Source organism: Schizosaccharomyces japonicus, assembly GCF_000149845.2.
Source record: "Schizosaccharomyces japonicus yFS275 unplaced genomic scaffold supercont5.1, whole genome shotgun sequence".
Classification (NCBI taxonomy): Eukaryota; Fungi; Ascomycota; class Schizosaccharomycetes; order Schizosaccharomycetales; family Schizosaccharomycetaceae; genus Schizosaccharomyces; species Schizosaccharomyces japonicus.
In genome coordinates, this window is record NW_011627860.1 from 3470870 (window position 1) to 3496944 (window position 26075).

The following is a 26075-nucleotide window of genomic DNA, read 5'->3' on the forward strand; positions in this document are numbered from 1 at the left end:
CAAATTGTACACATTCGTACTGGGAAGACGCGTAAGCGTCATCATACCCAGGGAATAGTTTGTCTGAATATCTCACTGGGGCTCAGTAATATGTGTTATCGAAGTTTATCGCGAAACTACGAATTATAATGATGCCTTGCGATAAGTAAGGTGCTCCAGCCCAAACTACGGAACTCGTAAATCGGGATAACGGGACCTACAGAAGTCCAAGACGGCAATGTGGACAATGTGCTAATGGGCCAAAACAATTTGAATCAGAAAACAGTTGAGCTGTCTAACTAACGAACATAGAGATGAGCTTCGAGCCTCCATGAAAATAATTTATGCGTATGAGCACTTGGAACGTAAGACAGCAGATTTTGCGAACATTAATCGAAGCTATGTTCGTGAATTATTGAGAAATCGAGTTAAATTTCACGACAAGCTATCGGGAAAATGAATGCAAAGGTTGCATACATGATTGGAAGGTTATGGGCATGATTATGAATGAGAATCTATGCAGGCGAGGGGGAAAAGTGAAAGAAGGGATGAAGCTCTTGTTTCCCAAAAGTCATTATTGGGAGATACGGACTGTAATCACAGACAGATACAAGACAGAGGCCATTAATCATTAGAGTACTTAGAGTACCTCATGTTGCTGTGTCTCTATTTCTGCTTCAGCATCTCCGCCAAGCATTAGATTTTGTACGGCAAGCTTGCTAGTTTCATGACATTGTCCAGCAAGCAAGATCTCTTCTAAGACGTAATATGCTTTTTCGAAATTAAAAATGAGATCCAATTCACAGACCTAGTTGATGTTGTTAGCAATTGCACCAAGTTTCGCGGATACTCATGGGACCAAATTGACAACTTACATTACCAAAGTATCTGTCAAGACACTCAACAAAGCGATGGATAACTTCTAATGTAATCAATTCGTTATCTGTGGAATCAATTCCACATACGAAATACAGCGACGCGTATCTTCGGTATACGATTTTGCCAGCTTAACAAGAATTAGCAGTAAGTTCCACCAAAAAATGCATATAGAGCATGCTCTTATGTATCTGACAAACCTTTATACTCAAAAAAGTTACACATTTTTGGTTTACGGACAAGAACGATGGATGCAACATCTCTGACAATTTTGACACGTTCTTTCGCCGACAAAGCGTGAAACCACTTTGCCAAACGGACCTTTCCTTGCCGGCTAATCAGTAAGAGGAAGTTAATAGCCATTTCTTAGTAAATGAGTTGCAATTAGGCTTGATATCCGCTAAGGCAGTTGGTGGGTGGGACTTTAAGACAAAAAGCTCCCGACTAAAAAAACAGTACAGTATCGTATTATAATAAAATGAGTAAGGGAGAAATAGTTTCTATTAAATATGAACGGAGGATTTCGTCTTAAAAAGACTGCAAATGTTCCTAAACGCCGGGAAGGAAGTCTGAACTTGATTGCGAACAAGAAATCAACGAAAAGCAGACCAAAAATTTTCTCAAAGATGAAAGGAAAGCTATTAGATTATCAGAAGGGACGGCTTAACCGACCATACTTCTTTTTCTTCCACGCATGCGAACATCTTCAAATCTTCGAAGAACTGATTTACTAGCTTTCCAGCTTTTCGAATACGATTCCAATGTCAGCGAGAACTACATAGTTAGCATATGTTACAAGCAGGCTTAACACCAATAAATTCATACCAATTGTTCACTGTTGGGATGTGTACTTGCAAGAGCCCGTTCAAGAACATATAAATCAACAGCCTTGTCTTCTTCTGATTCAATGACCGTTCCCAAACCAAAGTCAATAAAAACAATATCATCCTGATTTTTGTTACGTAACATCATGTTGCTTGTCGTCAAATCACCATGTATGATATCGTTTTTGTGAAGATTAGCAACTTCTTTACCGATGTTATTCATTAAACGTCGGAGAAGGACTTCATATTCTTCTGAAGACTCAATAGAACGAATATAGTCACGCACAGAGCATCCTTCGATCCATTCCATATAAATTTCACCGCGTTTAGGGTCCACAAAATATAGCAAAGGGCACTTCAGTCCCAATGTTTGACATTTTGCCAACAAACGAGCCTCAGCAAGACATCTCCTTCTCGTAAGACGCTGATCTAATATAGGATGCCGCCAGTGCTTCGCTGGACGACATTTTAATAGACAAGGTTCCCCCGGAAATATACTTGTACGAAAAACAACAGCTTCTGCGCCTTGTTTCACAGTGACCCTGTTTTGTTCTTCACTAGTAGAGTAAAGAACTTTACAAGTTTCCCGTAAATCCTGTTTTTCGGTCATTGGACGCGTTTGTGATTAGCAGGCCGTACAACCAGGACGCGAAAAGTGTAACTAGTTTGAACGAGTCAAACAACAACCCTGATTAACGTATGGCAAACGACAAGAGCAACAAAAGAGTAGGTTAATGGAGGTGAATTTGGTGACGTAGGATGCCTTCTAAAAGTTCTGTTCATAATTTGTCACAAATGATTGATGAACATATTAGTACGGGTCGGAACAATTTAAGCGAGAAATATTCTTTAAGTTCTACTAAATTGTTAACGATCAACATTTTTGAATTTTGGTATTTTGGAAACATTACTTTAAACATATTTCAACGGATACTAGGTACCTTTTTGTAAATCGTTCCATGACATTCTCTTCACGTTCACCTCAAGTACAAATTAAGAATTCATACTAAATATTAAATATCAAATGTAGTTGAGAAAAAATATAACAGAAGCCTTGTTTTACTTAAACCGTTGTTTGTTTAAGGTCCAGTAGATCATTAACCAATTGTAGCTTACTTAAATTCCTCATTTAATGAATACAAATAAACTTGTGTTGCACAGACTCGGGCTATCGCAAGGAACCGTCTATATTTAAGCAGATTGTCGAGCAAGCAGAGTGTTTGATTTTCATCTTGAATAAGTTCAATCGGTTCATATTGAATCAACTCTTTTAATAGAGCTTGACTGACATTTGGATAGTGCAAACTTCCAGTTTCATCAGCAACGACTTCAATCTAAAAGTGTTGGTTAGAAATGTTCAAAGGAAAACATGAGCAAGTTCTTCAACTGTTCGCTAACTTACATAGTTAGCATACAGAGGTACCGCATTTCTTGACCATATAACAACATCTTGAATGCTTTTCATCTGTGCAAAGCGAGTTTTGAGCAAGATTAGACTTATGCGACAACAGTTTTCAAAGGGCTGTGTGCTTGTCAAAATGTCAAGGTATCGGAATGTGTGCAGTTGTATGCTATTACGTTTTATTAATCTTGATCGCTGAGCCGCGAACTTTCGCAAGGTATTCGTTTGATAAATTTCAGGATTAGGGTATATGGTTGCCGAACGTAATCCCAATTCAATCGTGCCCTTATTTTTTAAAACGGTGCAGTTATGGAAAAGTACAACTAGATGAGTATTGAGTTAGCAGGAGCAAGTATGTATCAAAAAGAATAAAAGCACATCACTTACTGGTTTGCCTGTTCCACCGCCGGACAGACTTGATTTGTGAATCGCCGTTCAACGTGATGAATGCTTCGCCAGTGGCGTCAAAAACCCAAATCCTTTGCGACGAGCACCATCGATTCGGTTGGCTTAAGTAATGGGAAATTGGTTCCATCCAGCCTATCGCTACAAGGGCTGTAGTCAATGAACCCTCAACGCAATCTAGTAAAGTAGAGACCGGTGATATTGGTAATGTACAAAGTTTCGACGGATTAGGAAACATATAGTCATACTCTTGTCGTTCTAGTTTGTCGAGTTTGATTAGCTTTGAATCCACGTTGCGTGCATTTAAAACCGTATAGGGTTCGTTTGATATAGAATATTTTAAACGGACATTACTGTACAAATGAACGACATCACCCAGTCTTAAAGATTGGAATACTTTACAATGCGGAGATGCATCGGATACAATGTATTTCACGTTCAAAATGCCGGTATTGTCTTCAAGTTTAAGTGTGTAAAATGGCATAGAAGACTGAGAATTACTTAGATTCGTGATTCTCCCAGTTATCATGATGTTTTTACTATTTTTGGTCAGTGCATTTACGTATGTTACCTCGTAGGAATCCCAGTTAACAAAATCATTTGTTGTTAAATCCATTTCGTTAGTGAACAACAGATACGTTTTTTTTTATCATGAGCGTTTTTTGTCTTTTAATACGTGTAAACGAGATTCAGTAAAGCCCTTCAATGTGTAAACAAACGTCTCTCTGTCGCGTAAATACAATTGTTGCAAGATGAGTGGTGAGGCAGGTAACCAGAACAATTACTGAAACAATAAAACGTATAGTAATGCCATACAAAAACTTGTAATATATCATTCTTCTTTTCATAGCCTAGTAAATATTTTTAGTAATATCATAACGTTACTTAAAAATTGATTCCAATACTGCAATAGTAATGAAAGGTCCAAGATAGATATTGAACAGCAAACAAGTTTTGTAAAGGCAAGACTTTAGCTAAAGCCTTTTACTACTTGGTGATAAGAAGAAACAAAACTATAGATAACAATTTAAACTCAAACACTTGAATATTTTCCAATTAATAGTTTTTGTATGAAATCAGCACTGTGGGATTACGTTTGTCGGCAAGAATATGATCTTTCTTGAAACAAAGCAAAAGTAATTTGAATTTTTATAGAAGCTTGACTAAATATTAAAACGTAGTTAAATCGATAAAACCTTCGTAAACGTTAATGAGAAACTAAAGTACTCCAATTTTACAACTGGACCTGCTTCATTCGCAAAATACTTATATACAAATCGTAGAATTCTATTGTAAATACAATTCTTTACCAAAAAGTACTAATGAAATAAAGGTAGAAACATTTCTGATGATACCAAGTCATGTAACATGTCACAGAACATTCCTAAAATGTAAAAGGTTGGAAAACACCAAGACTGTTAGTAACTTTACTTCAGGCATGAAAACAATGAACGATGAATAAAACATTATTTTTTTCGGGACACATCGTTCATACTGTCTAACAAAAAAAAATAAAATAGTTAGGGCACGAAACATCAAAGTTTATCCGGGACATCGAGCAAATGTCCCATTTTTGTTATTTTTGTCCGAAGGTAATCACCGAGTTCTTTGCTTTTGACGCCCTTCTCACCCTTCCATGCCTTTGGAATCATGGAAACACGTTCCACAACATGGACTTCATCATTGGGCCCTTCGATACTAGTAATTTTGTCCGGATTGTTTGTAAGCAAACGAATGTCATGAAGTCCTAGATCAACAAGTATAGAGGTTGCGATACCATAGGAGCGTGAATCAGCTGGATGTTGTAGTAACAGATTTGCTTCCACTGTATCGTTACCCAAATCCTGCAGATTGTAAGCCTTAAGCTTTTCAGCTAATCCAATTCCTCTTCCTTCTTGTCGAAGGTACACGATAACGCCATTCCCCTCGTTACTGATGAGTCTTGCCGCTTCATTTAATTGCTCACCACAATCGCATCGGGCAGACCAAGCCGTTTCGCCAGTGTAACATTCCGAATGGATACGAACCAAATACGGAGCATCACTATCTTCAGTTTCTGTCTGCTGGACTTTAAAATCTGCCGTGGAAGTCGTGCGTCCAGGATATAGTTTTCCAACATAAGCTCCACGAATCATTCGGTCCATTTCGGTTTCACCCTCTTGTACCGCGTCTAAAGAAGATGATCTAATGTTGTTTCCGAAAACGATAGCGAGGTGTTCCTTCGTATCCTGGTCATTTTTGTAAAGATGCAAAAATATCTCAGTTCCTTGGACCGTTGGAATTCTTGCTCTCACTAAGCAACGGACATTCGGTAATGCCTTTGGTGTCTCTATTTTTCTGACTGGATGTTTTAGTTGTCCATTTGGAAATTGAATCGGCGTGTTCACACACTCAATTTCACTCTGAACGAGCTGAGCGTTCGGTTTTACAGGAGTTGGTGTCTCCATATGACTTTATTAAATAGAAATAGAACAATTTTTAAGAAAAAAGGTTCTATATTAACAGTATTTTTTTTTATTGATGAAAGTTGTGGAAGCAGATGGAATGCCCAGACTGATGGCACAAATTAGTAATTATCTGTCATACCCAGTAAACGAACAAAATTCTTCAGGTTTCAACCGTCGTGTAAGTACAAAAACACATTATTCGTGTCATTTTCCTAAGGATTGTCAACAAATGAAAAGTCGCAAAGAAACAAACTGAACAGGTAAGAAAACACCAAGTACCATTAGAAATTACTTTTGTAGATCAAACTCAAAACAGAAAGACATGTAAAACCACTCCCAACAGAACCTTATAATAATGCTAGCCCGCAACCAGTCTATTTCGTATTACTGCAAAGTACATTTACAAAAACATAAAGGAAAAAAGAAAGTAGCATTGGAGAACATAAAGAATGTCCGTCACCTTATGTTCTTTGAAACATGAGAACTAAAACTCCAACGTTTGCGCACGTTTTGTAAGTGTCTAAACTTTTAAATTAGACCACCTTTTGCAAGGAAGTCTAAGCATTGGCAATCAGGTATAGTTACCGCTCCAAATACGCTTTCAGCTTATCCAACTGTAAACGTACTAAGTTTGCAAAAGGAGAGGAGTGACTTTCCGAGCCTGCAACTGCTTCCTCTTTTGGTAAACCGATAATGTCAACCGCATAAACTTGCTCATATACACTAGCAGGCGTTGCCAATGTGCTCAAATAATTGGGGTGTGTTATAAGATAGTCAACGCCGTTCATCATTTGTGTTTTCATTTCCGCGGCACCAATTTCTTGCAGCAAAATTGGGTTATAAGTTTGCAACAACTCAAACAAAAGAACAATCATAAACGTCTCATCAATAGCCGCAAGATTCACATTTTGGGGAAGCTGACGCCAATTCAGTAAGGACGTCTGTATTTGCGGAATAAATGACAAAAGCATTTCACGCGTTTCTTGTTGTATACGATTACCCAAAAACTTGATCGTCTGGAACATTAAAGGAAGAATTCCGCGTGTCCAAATCCGGTGCAATATGGGCGAACCTTCAGCTGTCACAGATGAATTTCTTAAAGTTGAAAATACTCTAGCCTCAAGAAGAACGGTGAATAACCCCGTGTTAACAATCTGTTCTGCAGCAATAGGGTGTTTTGAGCATGCGACCAAAAACGTAATGGCAGCATCAGCAAAGTAAGGTTGGTTTTCAAGAAGTAGTTCATGCGACCACGAAAGGAGGTGAACACAGTTTTCCACGGAAGCAGTGTTGACCATACAAGACACAATTTGTGTCTCCAAGCCCTTTACTAAGCGGCTATCAATTAGCAGCTCATGTAGTGAGTTGAATAGCACAATGTCAGCATGAATTTCGGCGCTCGGCTGAGAAATAGCCTTCTCAAACAGCTGTGATAATTTTCTATGACACATGTAAAGAATTCCAGCGACCGTGCTGAGATTCACATGGGCCTTGTGCTCCTTGTTCGACAAAAGAACGTTCAGAAGATTGTAAAGAGCACGAACAAGGGAGCGGTAGTAAGGCATGAAAGTATCGGAACAAGGGTCGTACAAAGAGAAATTTGAAGTCATTATAGATTTCCAAGTGGAGTACAAGAGCTTGTAGAGCAGTTTTGTATTTTCCTCATTAAACTCTACAATGTTTGCACATTGTTGGCTCATGCGAAAAACTAACTGTGCACGCTCAGCGTAAACACTATTGAAAAGAGCTAGACCTACACGTTCTGACTGAACAGACTCCAGTATCCATTCAGACGCCTTTAGGCACAACAGTGCTACCTTTGAATCAACCTTCGAATAGTCTGCCAAAGAACTCAAAAATAGAGAACAAGAGCGAAGAAGCGTAACCTGTGCATCAACAACCGACAAGTTTACGTTTACACTTTTAACAGTTTCGATTAGTGCAGAGACTTTCGGATTTAAACCCAACATTTGTTGAGCAAGCGATATGTTGTAGAAGAACTCCTCACCGTATGAGGGAGAAACAAGCCCCGTATTTTTTAAAGAAAGCAAAGGAAATTTCTTCCATGTTTTCTGAAAGCCTTCCTGTATTTCGGCATGTAGTTCATGATCATAATCCTTTAACGTATATATAACACGAATTAGCTGATCAAGTACCGAGTGAATGGGATCCACAACCAGCTTGGTTACATTAGTATTGTTCCGTGATTGTGACATAAAAAGCTGGACGGCAGCAATCCGAAAAGCATTTGAGGCCGCAGTATATATCACAGGACAATTTTTGTCTTTTGCATCCGTCTCCTGTACACTGGAAATGACACGAGTTATCGTATTCCAGAACTTTTCGTTCTGTTCATTTTTGGCATATGTTGAAGACCAGAAATTCCGAGCCAGGAAAACGAATTCAAAAATGGGTAACTTGGGCTGCAAATCAGCATTATCAGGCAAATCGGCAATTCGCTTTTCAGCTATAGATGTCAAAGATGTAGTACCCTTTTGCGAATCTGTAAAGTGATTCATATTTTTCATGCGCTTAAGAGGAAATTGCTTTCCAGAAAATAAAAGGACAGCTAAGCCTTGCTGTTGGCCCTTCATCAATGAAGAGAGAAACTTCCACACACAGCCTTCTGTCAAATCTGACCGCAGAGGGTTCGTTAAAATTTGGGTACAGACCTTGCCAACCATATCCGTAGAGTCAATCAAATAAGCAAGGAGTGAAGGCGTTTCAGACGTCCATGGCGCAAGTACTAACGAAGTTAATAACTGAAACAAGGGCGCAACAAATCCCTCAAATTGAGGTAGCGCGGAGATAATGCTCGTAGACCGAGAAAACAACTCTTTCTCCAGTTCAGAGGGACGAAGATTAAGATAACCACGAAGACGAATAAGGGTATCGAGAAATTCGAAAGATGATAAAACCCATTTATAAGCAACAGCGGATCCAGTCTGATGAACGCTTGTCATTAATGTAGCATACAGTTCGTCAAAATGATCATATTGTGAGAAAACGGAATAAAGGTATCTTTTTGATGCCTTTTGAACAAGAAGTTTGTCAACAAGATACGATCCCAACTCATAAATGGGATGAATAGAAGTCGTTTCCTTCTGCTCCTTGTAAAGTTCAATGCCAAAAGCTGCGTGAATGATTTTTGAGGCAACCTTCACAAATGAGAAACCAAGTTCATACTGCTGAGTGACATCCTTGTAACACCAATCGTAAAAGCTTGAAAAGATTTCACACATCGACTGCAGAGATGTACCCATGAACTCCATTTTTAGTCTAACCGAGAAGCCATCAGCGTTCGCTGAAGTGTTGATGCAATCAGAAACGAGCAAATCGTAAAACTTAAAGAAAGAAATGGTAAAATCGTAATTGCCAACAACACACTCGTAGTTAGTTAGAACTGCCTCCAAATAGCTTTGTCGACCGGAGCTAGAAATAAGGGCAGAATGAGTGATATAAGCCCAGACCTGGGCAGGAGAGAAACGTACGAACGTGGACAACAGTTGAAGCGACGCAACACAAATGTCATATTGGCTTTCACGGCCAAGAGGTTGGGACATGTAATAATCGAAAACATCGCAAATTGTGTTCACGAAATCTGTCTCACTGCCAACAGAACCGGCAGCGAGAATGGCTAGACGCCTGACATAACCCCGATTTTGAGCAAAGAGCTTAGCACATGTGGGGATTAGAACGTGAAGTTTGTCCTCGTTTTCGTCAAACGTTCTAGTCTGCACAATGGTGTACAACCACTTACCGAGCAGAGACCAGGCATTATAACTAACCATCCAAATCACGACGGGGGGATACGTCTCGGTAGAAATAATGCGGCCACGGGTGCCAGCTGGTAAAGCGATGGTGAATTGTGAGGTAGGTTCAAAAATGAATGGCAAATCCAAGGGAGCCTGCAACTCAATGAGAATATTGGTTGACACCTGCGATTCAGGAATAATTTCATAAGCCTTAAAACCCTCGGGTAATGCTTGTGTGAGTGTCTCAAGTTGTAACGCACCAACTAAGGCGTCCCATGAACTTGTATCAAGTGACTGAAAAAAAATTGGGATGCATGAAAAATCGTAAGGAAAACGCGCTTTAGAACGCAAAATCACCCTAGCCCAATCTTCATCTTCAGCAGCCATGTCGCGTATTACCGGAGTTTGCAAAAGATCAGAGGCACACGCAAAAAACGAGTCTGTGAATTTCACATAGGACACTGTTGACGAAAACAGAAGAGACAACACAACACAATACCGGTCCATCGAAGGATCACCCTTGAGACTAGTCAGTAGGTTACTCATTATACTGAACAGGTCATGATGCACAGTAGTGCGAATGAGGTACTGGTAGCTGCTCTTCACATCGTGGAATATGGCCGCCGATACTTCTTTTTGATCAGTCATTACACTCAAGTTTTCCGGAGACCCATCAAGAAGATGGAGGGCAATTCCCCATGCCATACAAGCAGGAGCAGCTGTTGGCTCCCCGGCAAGCTGCATGAAAGCCTCATGAACTTTGATAACTGTTTTTCCATTCAGCATAAAAAAGCCTGGCTGCTCGCCGAAAGGTTGCGACTGCCGGTCCAGGGCAATGAACTCTACTGAAACAATGACCGCAAGATACACAATTTGGCGACACAAAGTCAGCCCCAATTGGGCATCAAGATGGACGAAGTCCTGCTCCTGGAGCATACGGCTCTTACGCATGCATTCAAACCAGGCCGAAGCAATTTCCGCTGTACATGGTATCAGATCGTACACAAGAGCGAATATGAGTTTTTCCAAGAGTAATTGGGCCGAGAAGTGAAAGTAGTACCATTGACCAATGGCCTGTTCACTTAATTTTGAGATTCGAGTAGGGATAGATTGTTCGTAAAGCTGCTCCAGAAGCTGTATGGCCTGCACACAGTACTGAGAGGCAGCGTTTTCACCAGAGCCAGTAGCTGTATTCTTTTCGGCTCCCAGTAACACGTGTACAATAATATTTCTTGACACTTCATGCCAATTATTTTCCCTGTCCGAGCAAGTAGACAGCAGCAAACATATAAGTTTCCAGACAGACAGCCGCTCTATATTGTAGGAACGAGTAAACGTCTGTACTAGCGATGAATCGCTAGCAAATGATTCCATTCTGCGTTCCGAGAAAGAGTCATTGTGGGATATAAGCACATAAAGGACCTCCGAGATGTCTATACCCGTCAACTCAGACAGTCGGCTAGCACTTTTTTGTTGAGCCTCCGTAAAGCATATTGTCTGGCCATAAATGCATAATTTTTCATTTTGAACGCTTCCACGAAGGGGACTAGCCAAGTTGCGAAGTCCATCCAGCCGTTCAACAACAATTTTTTCGAATTCTTCTACGGGGAAAGAATCATCTTTTACTTGAAACGCGTCCAAAATCCAAGTCCACGAGCTAAAAAAGTTCATTAGTAACGGTGACACACGAATACCAAAACCGGGCCGAATGCAAATTGTCAGTAACATACACAATAGAACTGTCCATCTCGCGAGAAACAAGGAGATCGTTTACTTTACGTATACGATGCAGGGAAAAGAGAAGTTGGTATGGGTGGGAGCTGCTCTACAGACAGTTGTGTTCACGTTGGTGGATACTACTAACTCGAAACTGACATAGCCCCCACTAAGCATCTACTAATACCCCACATTGCCTGCCTGGTTCACTCCACCAACCCCACATCATAGAACGAAACTCCACCCCCACAAACTGCTGTAGTCGAACAAGCTCCATTTACTAAGAACCGCAGATAATTCAGTATGGGAGAACGGGAAGACAAGCTCGCTGCAGCCAAGAAACGGGTGCGTTAGAGAAAGAACTTGTTTTTCTGGTGCTAACTTTTACAGTTTCTTGAAGCCAAACGCAAGAAGAGGATTGCTGAACAGTCAAAAGAAAAGCCGAAAGAAAGCAGCGCCTCCAATGCCAAACCAGAGTCGCCAGACACAAAGGAGGAAGCAAAGAACGAGAAACAATCCTCGACACCGGACAATAATTCGAGCGAAACGGCTGAGGCTGTTTCGAAAGAAGACTCCGTGGCAGAATCTGCGTCGTCCACTCCCTCTGAAGCCAAGACAAACGAACAGGAAGAGCCAGAGCAACCAGAGCAGCAATCAGAACCTTTACTTGACGAAACAACTCATGACACTGAAATTGCGAAGACCACTTCTGATGAATCTAATACAGAGACTGTTGCCCCCACTGATGACGCCCCCACTGAAATGGAGGAAGCAAGTTCAGTGGAGAAGGACACGAATGAGGAGAAAAAGGAAAATACGGAATCTACTGCTGTTAAAACACAAGAGCCGGAAGCAGAGACAACAGAACAGTCAACAACATTGGAATCAGGGCCGGAGATGACGCCTGCGCCAGCAGTGGAGCCCACCCCAGATACCAACGAGACTGCAGAACGGTCTCCTCCAGCACACTCCTCCTCCCGCTCATCTACATCGACCGATGTTCATAATACTCCTTCGCCAGAGTCTAGACCAGAAGCCTCACCCATTTCGACTCCAATCCTCACCCAAGCAACCCCCACTTCGTCTACCGATTTACTGGCGGACACACGTGCTGAGCTTAAGAAGGTGCTGGCCGAAAATGCAATGCTAAAGGAGACACTGGAGCGTTATAAGCTCGCAATGGATGAGTTTACGGCCTGCCAGGAGCGCATCAAAGAGCTTGAAGCACTGCTCTACACAAGAGACTCGAAACGCCTTACCGACGAATCACACGCACCTGACTTTGACGTGATCGACAATGTCACTATTGACTTGACTCGCACAGGCTTCCCCGGCGCTCTTGGAGCCCCCTTCGAAGTTTAATTCCCCAAGCGAATTGTTTCGGGAGATGCCTCCGACGACCGCGCTAGTACCGCGGAAACAATCGCTTGTTTCTCGGTTATGCATGTATAAGCGAAGAATGCTTAAGCGAGAGATCGTTTGGGCGACAACAGCAGAAAAGTGTTGCCTCAGCGAAATTTTGCTATCCAAAGCATGTCGTTGCCTAGAGCCGTGGGACGGGTCATTGTTGTGGGCACACAAGGTAAGGGGAACGCGTTTGGCAAGCCCGTTGCGTTGTCTCTACCGGGGACACAGCTTCTCGGGGGAATGAGTCACGTCTTGGCGGAATCGAAAAAAAAATCTTCACGTTCAAGTGTCAGTAGCTAATTTATGCAGTCCTAAGCAAGGCATTTGTACAAGCCTACAAGCAGATGGTTGCCAATGCCAGTCGTCAGGCCTCGGGAAACGAGTCGGGCAGTGGCGGTGGATCTAAAAAGTCAAAGTCTGCTGCTCGCCGTGGAGAAATCTCCACTGAAGAGGCTGCGGACATTATGAACGTCCGCCCCGACTCCACAACGCTTGAAGAGCTTGAACGGCGTTTCAAGGTAATGTTCGACAACAACGATCCTAAGAAGGGAGGATCGTTCTACTTGCAGAGCAAAATCTTCAACGCACACGAGCGGTTAAAGGCTGAGGTTGCCAAGAGTCAAGCAACCGAGGCGACAGAGGAGAAACAGTAGGCAGCGGGACTCGCACGAGCATCTTGTATCATATCATACATTCCAAACAATGCCCAGCAATCGGACCCTTTTATGACGATGTAAAAAATGGCACTGTAATGCAAGTGTTGTCGTTCATTTCAGAGGGACGTAAATGTGATGTTTTCGTTTCAAGCCACAAAGACACTTCGACACTTCGCTACCTGATCGTTTGAAGCGTTTAAAAAGTATTTATGTCAACATCCAGGACATCCAGGAAAACAAATTAACCATTCAAAAAATATAAACAGCTCTGGCTATAGGGATACATACATTGAGCACGGGACGCGCAGATGTGACGTTTCCTGCACGCCGTTCGTTCGCATCTTGAAATGTTTTCGTGACAGGTCAACATGCAGCTTAGTACTTGAGAATAATATACAAAGCGTGAATGATGCCACTAATGCAGTTAGTAAAATGACCACGCACACGCACAGCTGTGCGACAGAGAACGTTATCGTTGTGACGTACGGAATGTAACCCAAGCAACACAGAAGAATGTTAATACTGCACACGACAGCGTTAGTAATGTGATGACGTGTAATTTAGTCGGCCACGACGCAACGTGACATCAGACCGGAGTCGCAACGCGACATCCATGCGACCGAGATGGACTTACAGAAGGTCGGCACCACAACCACGTTCCAAGAAAACACCAACAGGTGGAAGGAAGATGGCGCAGATGATCTGAAACACTAGTTAGCTAGTGCTAGAGACAAAGCTTGGCAACTAGAGAGCGGCAATGGAATCGTAGCACCGTCATCCGAACGGATTGCGGAGCCGGTCGTCAGAGTCTATGCTCTATCACGTACTTTAATAATATCACTTCCAGTCAATGCCATTTTGTAGTTTGTTTAATGCTTAGTGTCCAGTACCGTATACAGAAATGAAGAGTGTTATATACACAATGTGAACAGCGGATGTGAGAAGCAGAGAGCAGAAATGTCTCTCTTTATATCTTCTGTGAGCAGGGCGTTTCGGTATCACCACGTCATACACGCTACGTCATGTTGTATACATTCTCGAACCCAAATGATCACTAGGGTTTTGACCGGTGGACAAGGCAAAGGCAGCCATGATCGAAACGACCCTGTGATGCATTGGCTTGCCGAGTTAGCTGGATAGGGAAGTGCATAACAGGATGATATCCTTTGATAAGTCGTTTACCGAGCGACTTGAAGAGCTAATGTTCTCACATTTTATCCAATAGCAGAGGATACACAAGCCCCACGCGTCGCAAAACCCGGCGCCTCACTGTCCAGTCTGGTAACCCGAGGACCTTGCGAAAACTCACTTGTTTAGTCTGTTGGCCGATACGGAGAGACACCTAACTCCGAGTGCTTTGCGGGAATAGCCCCGCCTCGAGGACTCGGCGACCACTCGAAGGTTTCGGCAGCGAAGTGGGGAAGTGGGGGTCTGGAGGAGACAGGTCGGCTGAAGAAACCTTACTGCATCGGCTGGCATAACTTTATTTCTTCAAACGGTTAAGCGAGCGCTGGTGTGTTGGGTGCGACAATTTGCCGGTGAGGAGTTTGTGGCGGAGGACGAAAGAACACTTTCAACATCCAGCAGCTGAGACAGTGGCTCGAAAAGAATAGGTCAAAAAATGCCCGTTCTGTCGCAGGCTTCTCCGCACGGCATAACGAGAAGGATTGTTGGTTAATATTTTGGCTTCTTTTGCCCTATAAAATAAGCTTTCTGTTATCTGCTTCCGCTGCCAGTGATGTAATTATGCCGTCAAAACTCTCTCGTGCTTTAAAACCTCCAGCGCTAAGTCAACTTCAACAGCCAATAAACGCCTTGCTGATTCCCGTCGCAGCGCATCCCTGTCGCGGAGTCGAGTCTTTAAGGGAGGGGAAACGACCAATCACAGTTGAAAAGCCGGAATTACGTGCAGCATAACCGACGAAAGCCCCAGCACTCCGCGGCTCTAATATTGTGTTGAAGACGACAATAAGGCATAGAAAACAATTAGCTCCATTGTACTGTTGCTTGTGAGTCAATTCCGTTCGAAACAGACGCTGAATTCGTTCTTAATTGCGACTCTGCGCCCTTTGTCCCACCAACTGGTACGATTTTGATCGGCGTCGGTGTCCCTGAATTAGCCGGTCATAGCGTGCTAACCGAAACCCTTACCCTACATCGTTGTCGCCAGGACGTATATAAGGAGCCAACAACCCCGCAGCGCATTCTAACCAGAGCCAACCAGCTTCCCAATCAGTTTTCAGACGAATACACTGCAACACATTCCCTGGAATAGTTGTTTTTTGATTTGGTCGCATCACCATTTTTAATTTCGCAACTTGAACTGTTGATTCTTCTGTTCCAGTAGTATCAGTGTTTTTCCGTCTACCTAAAATACTCGCGTTCTCTCTTTAGTTCTTGCGTTTTTTCGTTTTCGTCTTCTTCCCTTCTCACCTCCCTCCTCATCCCTTGTCCTGTTTTTTTTTTAGTATGTCCCAGAGTGCTGACGTGATTATTATTGGCGCCGGTGTTACTGGTAGTGCACTTGGCTGTGCCTTGGGGCGCCAGGGTCGCAAAGTCGTTGTCATTGAGCGCGATATGTCCGAACCTGACCGTATCGTTGGTGAGCTCTTACAGCCCGGCGGCATTGAAGCTCTCGCCAAAATCGGCATTGCCGACACGGTTGAGGGTATTGATGGCCAATGGACCCAAGGATACCAAGTCTTTCAAAATGGCGACAGCGTCTCTGTCCCCTACCCCAATTCTGCTTCTGGAAAGCAATACCAAGGCATTGGCTTTCACTATGGTCGCTTCATCATGAACCTTCGTAAGGCTCTTGCCAATACGCCGAATGTCACTGTAATTGAGGCTACGGCGAATGAATTAGTTCGTAATTCCACTGGCGACGTTGTCGTTGGCGTCAGCTGTACCAAAAAGGGCTCGGAGAAGCCTACAGAGATCATGGCACCTCTTACTGTTGTGTGCGATGGTTGCTTTTCCAAATTCCGTAAGCCTTTTATTGACCATCCCATTCAAGTCTCTGATCACTTTTTGGGTCTCATTCTTACCAACCCGAAGTGGGTTACTCCCGGACGTGGCCATGTTATCCTTAGCAAGGTTGCTCCTATGGTCATGTATCCTATTTCCAGCACTGAAGCTCGTATTCTGATCAACTACCCTGGCAAGCAGCTTCCTTCCATGGACGGCCTTAAGAAATACGTTCTCGAACAGTGTGTCCCCAACATGCCCGGTGAACTTGGTCCATGTTTGAAAGAAGCAGTCTATAACGACCGAATTCGCACTATGCCTAACCAATTCCTCCCTCCCTCAGTCAACCGCACAAAGGGTATGATTCTCATCGGTGACTCTAATAACATGCGCCATCCTCTCACTGGCGGCGGTATGACTGTGTGCTTCCACGACGCGTACCTTCTTTCCCGTTTTATCGCCCCTTCTGTTGTTCCCGATCTGACTGACTATGACAATCTTCTCAACCAGATGCAAAAGTTTCATTGGAAGCGTAAGGGTTACAGTTTTGTTATTAACGTGCTGTCTATTGCCTTGTACAAACTCTTCTATCCCCGTAACCGCTATATGAAGGCCTTAGAAGTCGGCTGTATTGATTATTTTAAGCGCGGCGGCAGCTGCGTCTCTGGTCCTGTGAGTTTGTTGGGTGGTCTGGATCACAGCCCGTCTCATTTGATCATGCACTTTTATGCCGTCGCCATGTACTCCATGTTTCGCTATATTGCCGAAGCTCCTGTTTTCCTTATGCCCGTGCGCGTTATTGAGTCCATTTTTATTTTTGCTCAGGCCACATTCGTGATTATGCCTTACATTATTAGCGAAATGTCCTCTTAAACGACATAAGATGACACAAAATGGATCGAGGCGCGTTTTGCTTCCTCTTGTCGGTATGTTATCTTTCTTATATTCGGTGTCATAGGTACGTCTTTTGCACATGGCGGCTCCTTTGGCTGTCAACGAAAAGCCGGCGAGTTAATTCTTGCGGCCGTGTTGAGCATGCTTGATGCAACCATTGTGCTCGGATGGAAGAGCATGGGTCTCTGCCTTCTCAGGGAGTGAAACACCTTGGAATGGATGGCCCAGCTTCGGCCCTTACGGTGTCCTGCAGATATCAAGCGGCCCTAATGTCTTTCACTACTACAAAGTATTGTTGGATCTACTGGTGCTGGCCTGTTGGATGCTAGTTCTCCTCTTTGTTATTTTTATTTGTGTGTGTACTTTCGATACTGCGTCGAACTTAATTTTATATTTTGGTGAACGAATGTTACGTGCAAAGTAATGAATGGGCGCGGTTCGGATGGTATGGTATACAACGAAAAATTAATTTCATGCAAGTCATTTTTTAATCTTACAAGGACGTTGAAGTGTTTTTGTGGCTAAGAATTGATGTCGCAACCGTTGAAACGCGTAGGATTGCCTTTATATTAGTGAAAAGGCACGATACGACAAAGGACGACAGCGGCTCGTTGAATCGTGAGTTGCCCGTAACGTGTGCAATATTTACGTCTTTTTAAATCCATGTATGGAAAAGAGCGACACTGAGGTGTTGAATGTGTAATAGGGAAGGCGGACAAAAGGTTAGAAACGAGCGAGAAGCAGGGGTCGGACGGGGATGAAGAAGTCGCACCCATAAAAAGATATCAGTGCAGGAAGGGAGGTTTGGAGATAATTAGACATCTATAACATGTTTCATTAGTCAAACAGGCTCCCCATAAGAGGAGTCAACACTTGCCTGAGAGACATAAACAAGAACAAATATTACACGGGTTGTCGTGAACTTTTATGAATGTGTGCATTGGAAAAAAAGATGTGAATGTGTTTTTTTTAGGAATTGAGGACATGAACGACTGGAATCATCACATTCAAAGAGAAAAAGGGAAGGAAACGATAACAATTTTAAGTTCGTTCACAAGAACGGAGACTTTGGTGCTTCAACAGCACAAAAGTAGGATGGGCGTGGTTCATGAGGCAGGAGAGGAAGTTTCCTGATGAGTATTTTCTTCTTTTGGAGTAGCGTCAGGCACTGATTCTGGTGTAATGTCATCCGTAATTTCGTTGGTTGCCGGCAAAGATAATAATCCTTTTGAATCTTCGAGGTCAGCTAAACCATTAACGTCAAACTTTGCTTCAGTTGCTTGTGAGACTTGCTCACGCGCTTGACGCTTCTTTGGAGAGGCTTCGTCATCTGATAGACCATTTTCTTCTTCTGTGTTTTCAATGTGTTGTTCTTGACCATCAATCGACTCCATATGCGTGTAGGATTTGCGTTTTGAAAGGTACATCACCAACAAACTCCGATTGCAGAGTAAGGGACTCGGAAATAACGGTTTTTTCTGATAAATGAGTGTCTTCTGCCTCAGTGAACGCGTTCTCATCAGCAGACGGCTCTTTGTCCTTGGTCTCGGAAATTGATGCTTCAGTGGAAATATCATTTTTTGCGACTTCTTGATTGTTTTCTGTGTTGTCCAAATTTTCGGTTGTTTGGCGTTGACTTTGCTGATATGATTGTACCGTATTAATGAGATCTGCAAAGGTGTGCAGAGACTGCAACACAGACAACTTGTCTTGATAGTTAGAGTAAAGAAATAACAAAACAGGCATAGTTCCTTCATTTTTTACAAACTCAAAGAATTCGAGACACGCTGAGGTGACGAGGTTACTTCCTGTACGGACAGACAACATAAGTTCAAAAATTGCATCGAAAGAATGGTTTTCCAACATAAGGCTAATCATTGTATCCCAATGTGCACCAACACCAGTACGGAAAAACCGTAAGGCTGTAAGCTGAACGTGTTTTTTTGTACAGTGTAGCAGTTTAGCAACGCTCCTACTCAATCCAGAAAAAGTTTCACGTTTGTGCAACCAGTTTTCATGAGAACGCATGCAAAATCCTACTAGTTCGCATATATTCGAAAGCACATTCAATTGCTCGTCGCCAATTGCTTCTGGGTCTTCCAACTGAAGAAGCGGTTGGACGAGCTTGTCGAGAAACTTTTGATAAAATACATCAATAAAATGAAGACCATTTTCGATGTTTGTTTCGTTTACCATGTCATAAGCACGGCTTATGTTTTCATTTCCATAAGAGCCAGGACAGCTAAGCAGCGCTTTGAAGGCCTCCGTCATCTGTGCAAGGACACCAAGCGAAGATTCATGATGCAACATAGAAATAAGGGAGGTAAGCATGGACTGTTGAGCGTTTTGAGATGGCGTGTTTTGCATCTCGGCATCAACAGTGTTTTCATCTTCGAACTTGGCGACATCATTTTCAAATTCTTTCCAGATCAGGGAGGGGTTTTGGTCAATAATTGAAATAAGAATATCTGATCCCGTATTACGTACAACAGGATTCTCATGCTTCATAGCGTAATCCAAGGCGGAAAACAGGTTTCGTTTGACGAATTCAGTGTACAATACGCCACATGACTGGGACTGAAGTGACTGAGCGATTTGACATATTTGTTGGATCAAGAGAATTCCATCTTGTTTTCGTTGGTCGTTCTCGTCTGGGTTGCTATACAATCCAAAAAGTTCATTTAAAAATACATCGTCGTGTTGAAGATGTTTGATAATGTCAGCCTGATTAAAGAAAATGAATGAATTTAAAACGCAAAAAGTGGGATCGTCCAAAACACGAGAAAAAATAACGTCCCGCAAATACTGAAGTTTAAAAGTTTGGTGAATTTTTTTGAGTACTTCAGGATCACGGATGGGAACGACCTCTTTAAACCTTGAGTTATCCATCAAGTACTCGCGATGTTTAGCCTTGAAGTTAGGAAACTCCGGATCATACTCAAAAACACCGGCAAGAGCAAGAAGAGTTTCATCGTTGCGTATTAATGGTTCAAAAAACGCATCGTCGTTGAGTTGAATAAAGCTCTTGAATATTGAGCACAAAAGATACAAATCCTGGGTATTTTCCAGGTCTTCACACAAAGAAAACAGTTCAAGTAACCGTTCTGCGTAATGATCAGACACAATTAACTTGCGAAGAGCTTCTCTCGTCGTCAGCGATTGCATTGCACACAAGACAAACTCATTAATTTCAGCAAAGTTTGAAAGTTCAGCAGCAGGCAGAACCATCGATTCCGACAAATTATGTTGAGCTAAAGCCGCTTCGTCTAACAGAGAATCCTCTTTAATTGGCTTTCCGGTTACAGTTGATATAGCTTTTTGCACATCAACAAGAAATGTCCACATCTCTATACAACCAACAGCCTCCTGGAAACTTAAAGCCATATCGCTTCCATCCAGTTCTTGCCAAACTATCAATGTATCTTCTTGCCGCGAATAAATGTCTTCGTTTATAATTTGAGTTTTAAGGAGAACTGTCTCATTATCGATTTCCGAATGAACAATCAAAAATGCCAACGAGTCCTCAATTAAGCCACTACAGTATCCTGTTCCACAATCTGCCCAATTATCGAACTCCATTTCGTAAACCTTGACGCGTCGTGCTGTTTTTGGAACTTCTACTTGGCTTAAAGCCTTCGCAACTGGTGATAACGAGTTCCCGTCTTCTGTAACTTCATCGTGTTCTTCCACCTCTTTGTCGGCGTCTTTTTCATCCAAATCACTCATGATTTTGCGTTTTTTTGGTGAACCGTTATTAGAGTTCTTTTTTAGCGTGTTTGGTGGGAGACGCTCAGTGATCAACGCGACACTTCTAAATGCCACTCGTTACCAGCCAGCTGAAAAAATACAGAAAAACATGACTAAATGCATAAATTAGTGTACATTTAGATCTGTTGTATCGATATTAATCATGAGCTACTCTGAAAGCTGAATTTGAATTTGTGTCCTTCTCACACAACAGGAGAGGAGCTGGTGAAAATAGTTTGATAGAATAGTCTCAGATCCTTCTGTTGTTCGTGCAAAGAACTTTGCACCGGTTTGTAAGGAAAGTGGGAATGTCTTTGTTACGCGTTTTAATACTTGCTCCTTTGTTTAAAGCGCGTTTCTTTTCCTTTGTTTGCTTCAACTGCTATATAAAGCAATGAAAGGCTCGGAATTGCATCCTCAAGCGTGTTATTTAATTCAAAGTAATGAAAGGGGGCATAGAAGCATCTCTGCTTGCTTTCCCTTCCTTTGAAACGAAGGATGATGTTCAACGATTGCTAGTCGACATTCAGCATCGGCTTCTTCTTGCCGCAAAATTAGGAGAATCATTGCTTAAACAAAAACAGGTCTTGGAACTGGCGTTAAGCAAGTTTTATTCGGACGGAAAACGCCAGTTGACGAATGCTGATGCAGTGTTTAAGAGTAAACTTGACAGATTAAATGATGAAATGGCGGAAACTAATCGAGAGACTCAAAAATTACTGCAGAAAGGTGATACTGGACAATTGCATAGTCCGATGATTCAAACAAGTACAACTTTGCCACGGTTAACGGATTCTCCACATATCCCCGCCTCTCAATATGTCATTGAAGTTGCTAGAAACTTGCTCAAACAAGTTCAACATGTTCAAAGGTTGCTTCTGCAACGGACGGATCAGTGTTCCTTGTATAGAAAGAATGCTTCTTCACTCGCTGACAAACTTGAAAACACGAAACTTCAGTCAAAATACTCTCAGCAAGATAAATTAAGAGTGGAAGAGGAAAATCGGGAACTTCGTGCTCGAGTGCAGCAACTATTGGAAAGCGAATCCACAATTTCGTCTGTTAACAAGAGACTTGGTAACGAGAATAAGCGCCTGGAATCGCTGGTTAAGAAACTTCAGGAAAGTGAAGGAACTTTTGAACAGGCACATGAACAAACCTGTCAAAGTTATGAGGATCAAGTTTCTCAATTGCGGAATGAGATTCATGTTCTGAAGCAGAAAAGCACGGATCTGCAGAACTTATTAGACGAGGCAAACTGTCTGCTTCTCGAAGTACGCCAAGCACGGGGAACGAAATCCGCTTCTCAACCTTCTGATGAAATTGTATCTTTACAGCATAACGACGTTGTCACTTCAGAAATCGAGAATGTTATCCATCCGATATGCATTGAGGATGAACTTCGGTCAGTCTTGTCTTCCTCCTCACCAAAACGTGAATCTTCTCTTCCGCTTAGTCGGTCTAGTTCAATAACTCGTAAGAAACGAGTTAGTCGTTCTAGTATGCAACGTCAACTATTTAGCCTACAAACCGAGTTATGCAACAAAAATGCACCACCGACCATTCGAAAAAGGCAGCTTGGATCTTCGAACGGAAAGGGTTTTATGGTGAAGCCTAAGGCCCGGTTCTTGTTGGATGGAAGTATCCAGCATCCAAACGCATGGTTTGACATTGATGGCAGCGCTCATGCTGAATCTTCATCGGCAGAAACATCATTCTCTTTAAGCTCTGCTGGCAGCTTGTTTCATGAAACACAAAGTCAATCTACGGAAATTAGTTTGGCGGATTGGGACATTCCATCAATCCCAGACAATAACCATGTCTGCTCTGGTGATAGAGATCTTTCGTTTAAGAAGGATTCATTTCATGTTGAAGATCCCCCAAATCTCTCACCGCCTTCCAAGCCATCGCTGTTGACCACATCGGATGTTTTGAACTTGACTTATGTTGAGCCATACACTGAAGAACCCCAGTTGCCTGTGAATAATATTTCACAAACTGTTGAACTAGTCTTATTGTCTTCTTCAACAATTTCGGCACCTGCTCGTTTGTCCATTTGTACTGTGAAAAAACCACTTCCAGAAAAGCATTTTTCAAGTGAAACAAAAAATCAAAGTATAATACAACCACTCAAGTATCAGAAAGTTTCAACTTCATCAAGTGAGCAAAATTTGCTAGGAGATGGTTCCTGTACCAACTATTCTCTTGCTTCTCAAGAAAATCTCTCGTTGGTGACAAAGGACTTAATGCAAGCTAATATTCTCAAGGAATGTCTTGATCATTTCGTTACCTTTCAGCATACGTTCGATGGTCGCGTCGGTCAAGTTTATAATTTACCAGACTGCCACTTGGATGATAACTTTGACTTCGAGCCCAGTGCTCGCGTGAGGTTGTCAAGTGATGCTGATTTTTGTGAACTCCCAAGTTGCATCAAACAGGTAGCGAGCGATTCTACGATCAACTTGGATGCTTCGTTTTCTCCCTTAAGTTCTCATTTTGAAGAACCTTGCCCGATCAAGGAGGTGGCGGAAGAATCTTCAGATGCTTCAGAGAATTTCGTTGATGTAAGTTCAGAGTTCGAGCAGGCGGTTGCTGCGGTTTCGGGCCGTCGTGTGGACTCAGAATCGACAAAGAATGAACCTAAGTCAAAAAGCGTTACGTTTATGATAAACTCGGGATCGAGCAATAAAGCTTTATTATCTCGGAGCCCGTCTGCAACTGCGACTCAAAAGATTGAAGCACCAATGCCGAAGCGAGAAGAACAGTTGGACAATGTAGCTGCAAGATGTATACAGTTGTCTCCAATGGGTGTTCCGTTACAAAAAAACCAACATTCGGATTCTGTTCCCCATCCCTCATCTTCCATGAATATCACTGAAGAATGTATCGCTTGGGTCACACAAGGCTCTTATATGCACAAGCGTATTAGAGGTTTCTCACGATTCTTGACTCATGATGGTAGGCATAAACGATATGCATGGATTCACCCATCTCTCCTGACGCTGAACTGGACTCGTTTATGTCCGAATTTTAATGCCCCGAAAAATATGAAGACAAGAACAATGCACATTAGCAGTTTTCACATAGTTGAGGAGAAATCAAAGCATGCAAAGGCCGGGTCTCATAATGCAAGCATCATAATCTGTTCAGGATCTACGTCTGTGTGTCTTGTTGCTGAAACAAGCGAAATTCACAATATTTGGGTGTGTGCTCTGGAAAGGATCATTCACAGCAAAACCCTTTCTTGGTCCGAGCAGCAGATTTCTCAGATGCGGAATGTTATGACTGCTCTTCGAAAACGCGCTGGTCGCAGAATTCGAAGCTATAACGATATCCGACCTTTGAACCAAACTTTTCGCCAATAGACGAGAAAAGCATACGGTTTCATTTCTGCTCATGAACATTACCAAGTCTTCGCTCGCTGGTCATGAAAATTGTTTGTGTTCTGTTTTGTATATACTAATGAATTTAATGAATGAACTACAAGTTTACGTTACAATGAGCTCTAGTAATCTAAAACGATGAAACACATGCAACGTTACGAGCGTCGTGGAACAAGCAAATAGTGACTCGTAGGCAGAGGCACTCACAAGATATAGCAAGTATAGATGGACTTTGTGTACAAGTAACCCGTCCTACAAGGACTCCATCCCAACATTGGGAACGGCAGTCGTGACAGTAGTAAAGGTGGACGTAGGTGCTGCAGCCACAGGATTGCCCGTGGCATAAGGGACTTGCGTCACATGTGCTTCTTGCACATAACCAAGAAGCGTTGGGTAAATGAATGGAGTTGCAACAATTAGAGGTTCAGTTGCAGTAATCACATTATCGAGCGTAGAGAATGTGGTGGCTTTAGGTAAAAATGTTCGGAAAAACATATTTCCTTCATATCTATCTGTTCTTGTTTTCCATTCGATGCTGTAAACAGACTCGGGTGGGATAACAGGACTGTACGTGGCATACACAGTCTTTTCGCAGTTGCAGCTGTCATCATGATATGAAGTTGTAAAACCGGTCGCCGTGAGACAAGGCGTGCTAATCGTTTGGGACTCGATTCCTTTGAAAGTTAAGGAAACAGGACATTTGGTAACGGTAGTCCGTATATTTGTGTTTTCTGTGCAACCGCAAGGCAGTTCGTAGACAGCCGGAGCAACTGCTAGAGTGACATACGTATTATAAGACGTGATTACTTCAGTAATCGTTGGAGCAGAAAAAAGAGTGGTAGTAGAAATTGGATTCTCAGCGAGTGTTTGTGTGATGATGCCTGCGAAGGTGTAAAAAGCGATGAACAATTTCGCAAGAGGTGACATTTTGTGCGATCGGGAACGAGCAAATGTACTTTTTTTGATAGCCAAAAGGGAGCAAAAATCGGCGAAAAAAAAGAGTGAGTTTTCACCAACTTGAAGCAAAGAGTAAGTAATACGGGAAACAGTCGTAAAAGCCCGTCGATGCAAAGGGGAATGGAACAAAAGCAATGTACGATTGAAACTTTTTTTGGTTGTATCAATAGAAATATAAAGAGGAACTGACTGTTAGCATTAACCGTGAAAACGAGAGGGTGGGTGACGGAAAAGAGAAGAAACCCTTAATTGGTGTATCGTTAAACGGGGATGAAATGAAGCAAGAGGCTACGGTCGTTACAATTTACACTTTGAGCCGTCTTACACGGAACAAAATTCGTTATTCAATTCATTGCCATTCTTCTCCTTAAGAAGATTCCATTCTGTTCATCATTACTTACCTATTGTTTCCTCGATGAGCACTTATTTTTTATGCGAATATGGTATATACGATACAATTGTTCCCGCCAGAAGGAGCTTCACAAACACTACCACGGGTGAAAACGCGAAAGCGATATTGGTAAGTGAGAAAGTACAATCTCCTGCTTAAAACGAAGCCGAAGAAGATGAAATATAAACGCACTGTTGGTGGAGGCTTACCTATATCAGAGCCTCAATACTCGCTAAGGGATTCGTCAAGCAATGGTTTTTGGTGTAGCA

At 42.4% G+C, this 26075-nt stretch overlaps 12 protein-coding genes across 12 annotated transcripts; 4 read left to right on the forward strand and 8 right to left on the reverse strand.

Moving 5' to 3' along the window:
• Nucleotides 1–235: 235 nt before the first annotated feature.
• Nucleotides 236–1333, reverse strand: SJAG_00379 (AP-1 adaptor complex sigma subunit Aps1). The gene is made up of 3 exons (XM_002171626.2): nt 1056–1333; nt 855–985; nt 236–787 (listed from the first exon to the last, which is right to left on the reverse strand). The coding sequence occupies exons 1-3, from the start codon at nt 1216–1218 to the stop codon at nt 620–622; spliced, it is 462 nt and encodes a 153-aa protein (XP_002171662.1). The 5' UTR covers nt 1219–1333; the 3' UTR covers nt 236–619.
• SJAG_00378 (BUD32 protein kinase) lies at nt 1270–2582 on the reverse strand. Its single transcript, XM_002171625.2, has 2 exons — nt 1681–2582; nt 1270–1629 (listed from the first exon to the last, which is right to left on the reverse strand). Exons 1-2 carry the CDS (start codon nt 2287–2289, stop codon nt 1519–1521), a joined length of 720 nt encoding a protein of 239 aa, XP_002171661.1. The 5' UTR covers nt 2290–2582; the 3' UTR covers nt 1270–1518.
• A 47-nt stretch (nt 2583–2629) lies between these two features.
• On the reverse strand, nt 2630–4590 carry SJAG_00377 (hypothetical protein). The gene is made up of 3 exons (XM_002171624.2): nt 3469–4590; nt 3082–3404; nt 2630–3013 (listed from the first exon to the last, which is right to left on the reverse strand). The coding sequence occupies exons 1-3, from the start codon at nt 4100–4102 to the stop codon at nt 2792–2794; spliced, it is 1179 nt and encodes a 392-aa protein (XP_002171660.1). The 5' UTR covers nt 4103–4590; the 3' UTR covers nt 2630–2791.
• Nucleotides 4588–6206, reverse strand: SJAG_00376 (GTP cyclohydrolase). The gene has a single exon (XM_002171623.2). The coding sequence runs from the start codon at nt 5931–5933 to the stop codon at nt 5022–5024; it is 912 nt and encodes a 303-aa protein (XP_002171659.1). The 5' UTR covers nt 5934–6206; the 3' UTR covers nt 4588–5021.
• SJAG_00375 (nucleoporin Nup184) lies at nt 6155–11534 on the reverse strand. Its single transcript, XM_002171622.2, has 2 exons — nt 11419–11534; nt 6155–11345 (listed from the first exon to the last, which is right to left on the reverse strand). Exons 1-2 carry the CDS (start codon nt 11433–11435, stop codon nt 6515–6517), a joined length of 4848 nt encoding a protein of 1615 aa, XP_002171658.2. The 5' UTR covers nt 11436–11534; the 3' UTR covers nt 6155–6514.
• A 173-nt stretch (nt 11535–11707) lies between these two features.
• On the forward strand, nt 11708–12766 carry SJAG_00374 (hypothetical protein; the record flags this gene model as incomplete). Its single annotated transcript, XM_002171621.1, has 2 exons — nt 11708–11749; nt 11795–12766. The coding sequence occupies 2 exons, from the start codon at nt 11708–11710 to the stop codon at nt 12764–12766; spliced, it is 1014 nt and encodes a 337-aa protein (XP_002171657.1).
• Nucleotides 12767–13051: 285 nt separating this feature from the next.
• Nucleotides 13052–13464, forward strand: SJAG_00373 (TIM23 translocase complex subunit Tim16; the record flags this gene model as incomplete). Its single annotated transcript, XM_002171620.1, has 2 exons — nt 13052–13091; nt 13121–13464. 2 exons carry the CDS (start codon nt 13052–13054, stop codon nt 13462–13464), a joined length of 384 nt encoding a protein of 127 aa, XP_002171656.1.
• A 230-nt stretch (nt 13465–13694) lies between these two features.
• SJAG_00372 (plasma membrane proteolipid Pmp3) lies at nt 13695–14418 on the reverse strand. The gene is made up of 4 exons (XM_002171619.2): nt 14295–14418; nt 14102–14169; nt 13954–13989; nt 13695–13882 (listed from the first exon to the last, which is right to left on the reverse strand). The coding sequence occupies exons 1-4, from the start codon at nt 14322–14324 to the stop codon at nt 13843–13845; spliced, it is 174 nt and encodes a 57-aa protein (XP_002171655.1). The 5' UTR covers nt 14325–14418; the 3' UTR covers nt 13695–13842.
• A 1230-nt stretch (nt 14419–15648) lies between these two features.
• On the forward strand, nt 15649–17957 carry SJAG_00370 (squalene monooxygenase Erg1). Its single transcript, XM_002171618.2, has one exon. The coding sequence runs from the start codon at nt 15937–15939 to the stop codon at nt 17305–17307; it is 1371 nt and encodes a 456-aa protein (XP_002171654.1). The 5' UTR covers nt 15649–15936; the 3' UTR covers nt 17308–17957.
• A 477-nt stretch (nt 17958–18434) lies between these two features.
• On the reverse strand, nt 18435–21054 carry SJAG_00369 (DNA damage response protein; the record flags this gene model as incomplete). The annotated part of the gene is made up of 2 exons (XM_002171617.1): nt 18435–18716; nt 18754–21054. 2 exons carry the CDS (start codon nt 21052–21054, stop codon nt 18435–18437), a joined length of 2583 nt encoding a protein of 860 aa, XP_002171653.1.
• A 39-nt stretch (nt 21055–21093) lies between these two features.
• On the forward strand, nt 21094–24606 carry SJAG_00368 (cortical anchoring factor for dynein Mcp5/Num1). Its single transcript, XM_002171616.2, has one exon. It carries the CDS (start codon nt 21519–21521, stop codon nt 24438–24440), a length of 2922 nt encoding a protein of 973 aa, XP_002171652.1. The 5' UTR covers nt 21094–21518; the 3' UTR covers nt 24441–24606.
• Nucleotides 24420–26067, reverse strand: SJAG_00367 (hypothetical protein). Its single transcript, XM_002171615.2, has 2 exons — nt 25817–26067; nt 24420–25600 (listed from the first exon to the last, which is right to left on the reverse strand). The coding sequence occupies exon 2, from the start codon at nt 25383–25385 to the stop codon at nt 24711–24713; it is 675 nt and encodes a 224-aa protein (XP_002171651.1). The 5' UTR covers nt 25386–25600; nt 25817–26067; the 3' UTR covers nt 24420–24710.
• Between the last annotated feature and the right edge of the window lie 8 nt (nt 26068–26075).

What these genes read in the sequence shown, in the direction of transcription:
- SJAG_00379 (XM_002171626.2), bottom strand. Translation starts at nt 1,218, where the DNA reads ATGGCTATTAACTTCCTCTTACTGATTAGCCGGCAAGGAAAGGTCCGT. An exon ending in TAACTTTTTTGAGTATAAAG is followed by an intron (nt 986 to 1,055) that starts GTTTGTCAGATA and finishes ATTCTTGTTAAG; the next exon opens with CTGGCAAAATCGTATACCGA. An exon ending in TTGACAGATACTTTGGTAAT is followed by an intron (nt 788 to 854) that starts GTAAGTTGTCAA and finishes AACATCAACTAG; the next exon opens with GTCTGTGAATTGGATCTCAT.
- SJAG_00378 (XM_002171625.2), bottom strand. Translation starts at nt 2,289, where the DNA reads ATGACCGAAAAACAGGATTTACGGGAAACTTGTAAAGTTCTTTACTCT. An exon ending in ATCCCAACAGTGAACAATTG is followed by an intron (nt 1,630 to 1,680) that starts GTATGAATTTAT and finishes CTAACTATGTAG; the next exon opens with TTCTCGCTGACATTGGAATC.
- SJAG_00377 (XM_002171624.2), bottom strand. Translation starts at nt 4,102, where the DNA reads ATGGATTTAACAACAAATGATTTTGTTAACTGGGATTCCTACGAGGTA. An exon ending in GCGGTGGAACAGGCAAACCA is followed by an intron (nt 3,405 to 3,468) that starts GTAAGTGATGTG and finishes ATACTCATCTAG; the next exon opens with TTGTACTTTTCCATAACTGC. An exon ending in TACCTCTGTATGCTAACTAT is followed by an intron (nt 3,014 to 3,081) that starts GTAAGTTAGCGA and finishes CAACACTTTTAG; the next exon opens with ATTGAAGTCGTTGCTGATGA.
- SJAG_00376 (XM_002171623.2), bottom strand. Translation starts at nt 5,933, where the DNA reads ATGGAGACACCAACTCCTGTAAAACCGAACGCTCAGCTCGTTCAGAGT.
- SJAG_00372 (XM_002171619.2), bottom strand. Translation starts at nt 14,324, where the DNA reads ATGGCATTGACTGGAAGTGATATTATTAAA. An exon ending in GGTTGTGGTGCCGACCTTCT is followed by an intron (nt 13,990 to 14,101) that starts GTAAGTCCATCT and finishes TGTCGTGTGCAG; the next exon opens with TATTAACATTCTTCTGTGTT. An exon ending in TGTTGCTTGGGTTACATTCC is followed by an intron (nt 13,883 to 13,953) that starts GTACGTCACAAC and finishes TAACTGCATTAG; the next exon opens with TGGCATCATTCACGCTTTGT.
- SJAG_00370 (XM_002171618.2), top strand. Translation starts at nt 15,937, where the DNA reads ATGTCCCAGAGTGCTGACGTGATTATTATTGGCGCCGGTGTTACTGGT.
- SJAG_00368 (XM_002171616.2), top strand. Translation starts at nt 21,519, where the DNA reads ATGAAAGGGGGCATAGAAGCATCTCTGCTTGCTTTCCCTTCCTTTGAA.
- SJAG_00367 (XM_002171615.2), bottom strand. Translation starts at nt 25,385, where the DNA reads ATGTCACCTCTTGCGAAATTGTTCATCGCTTTTTACACCTTCGCAGGC.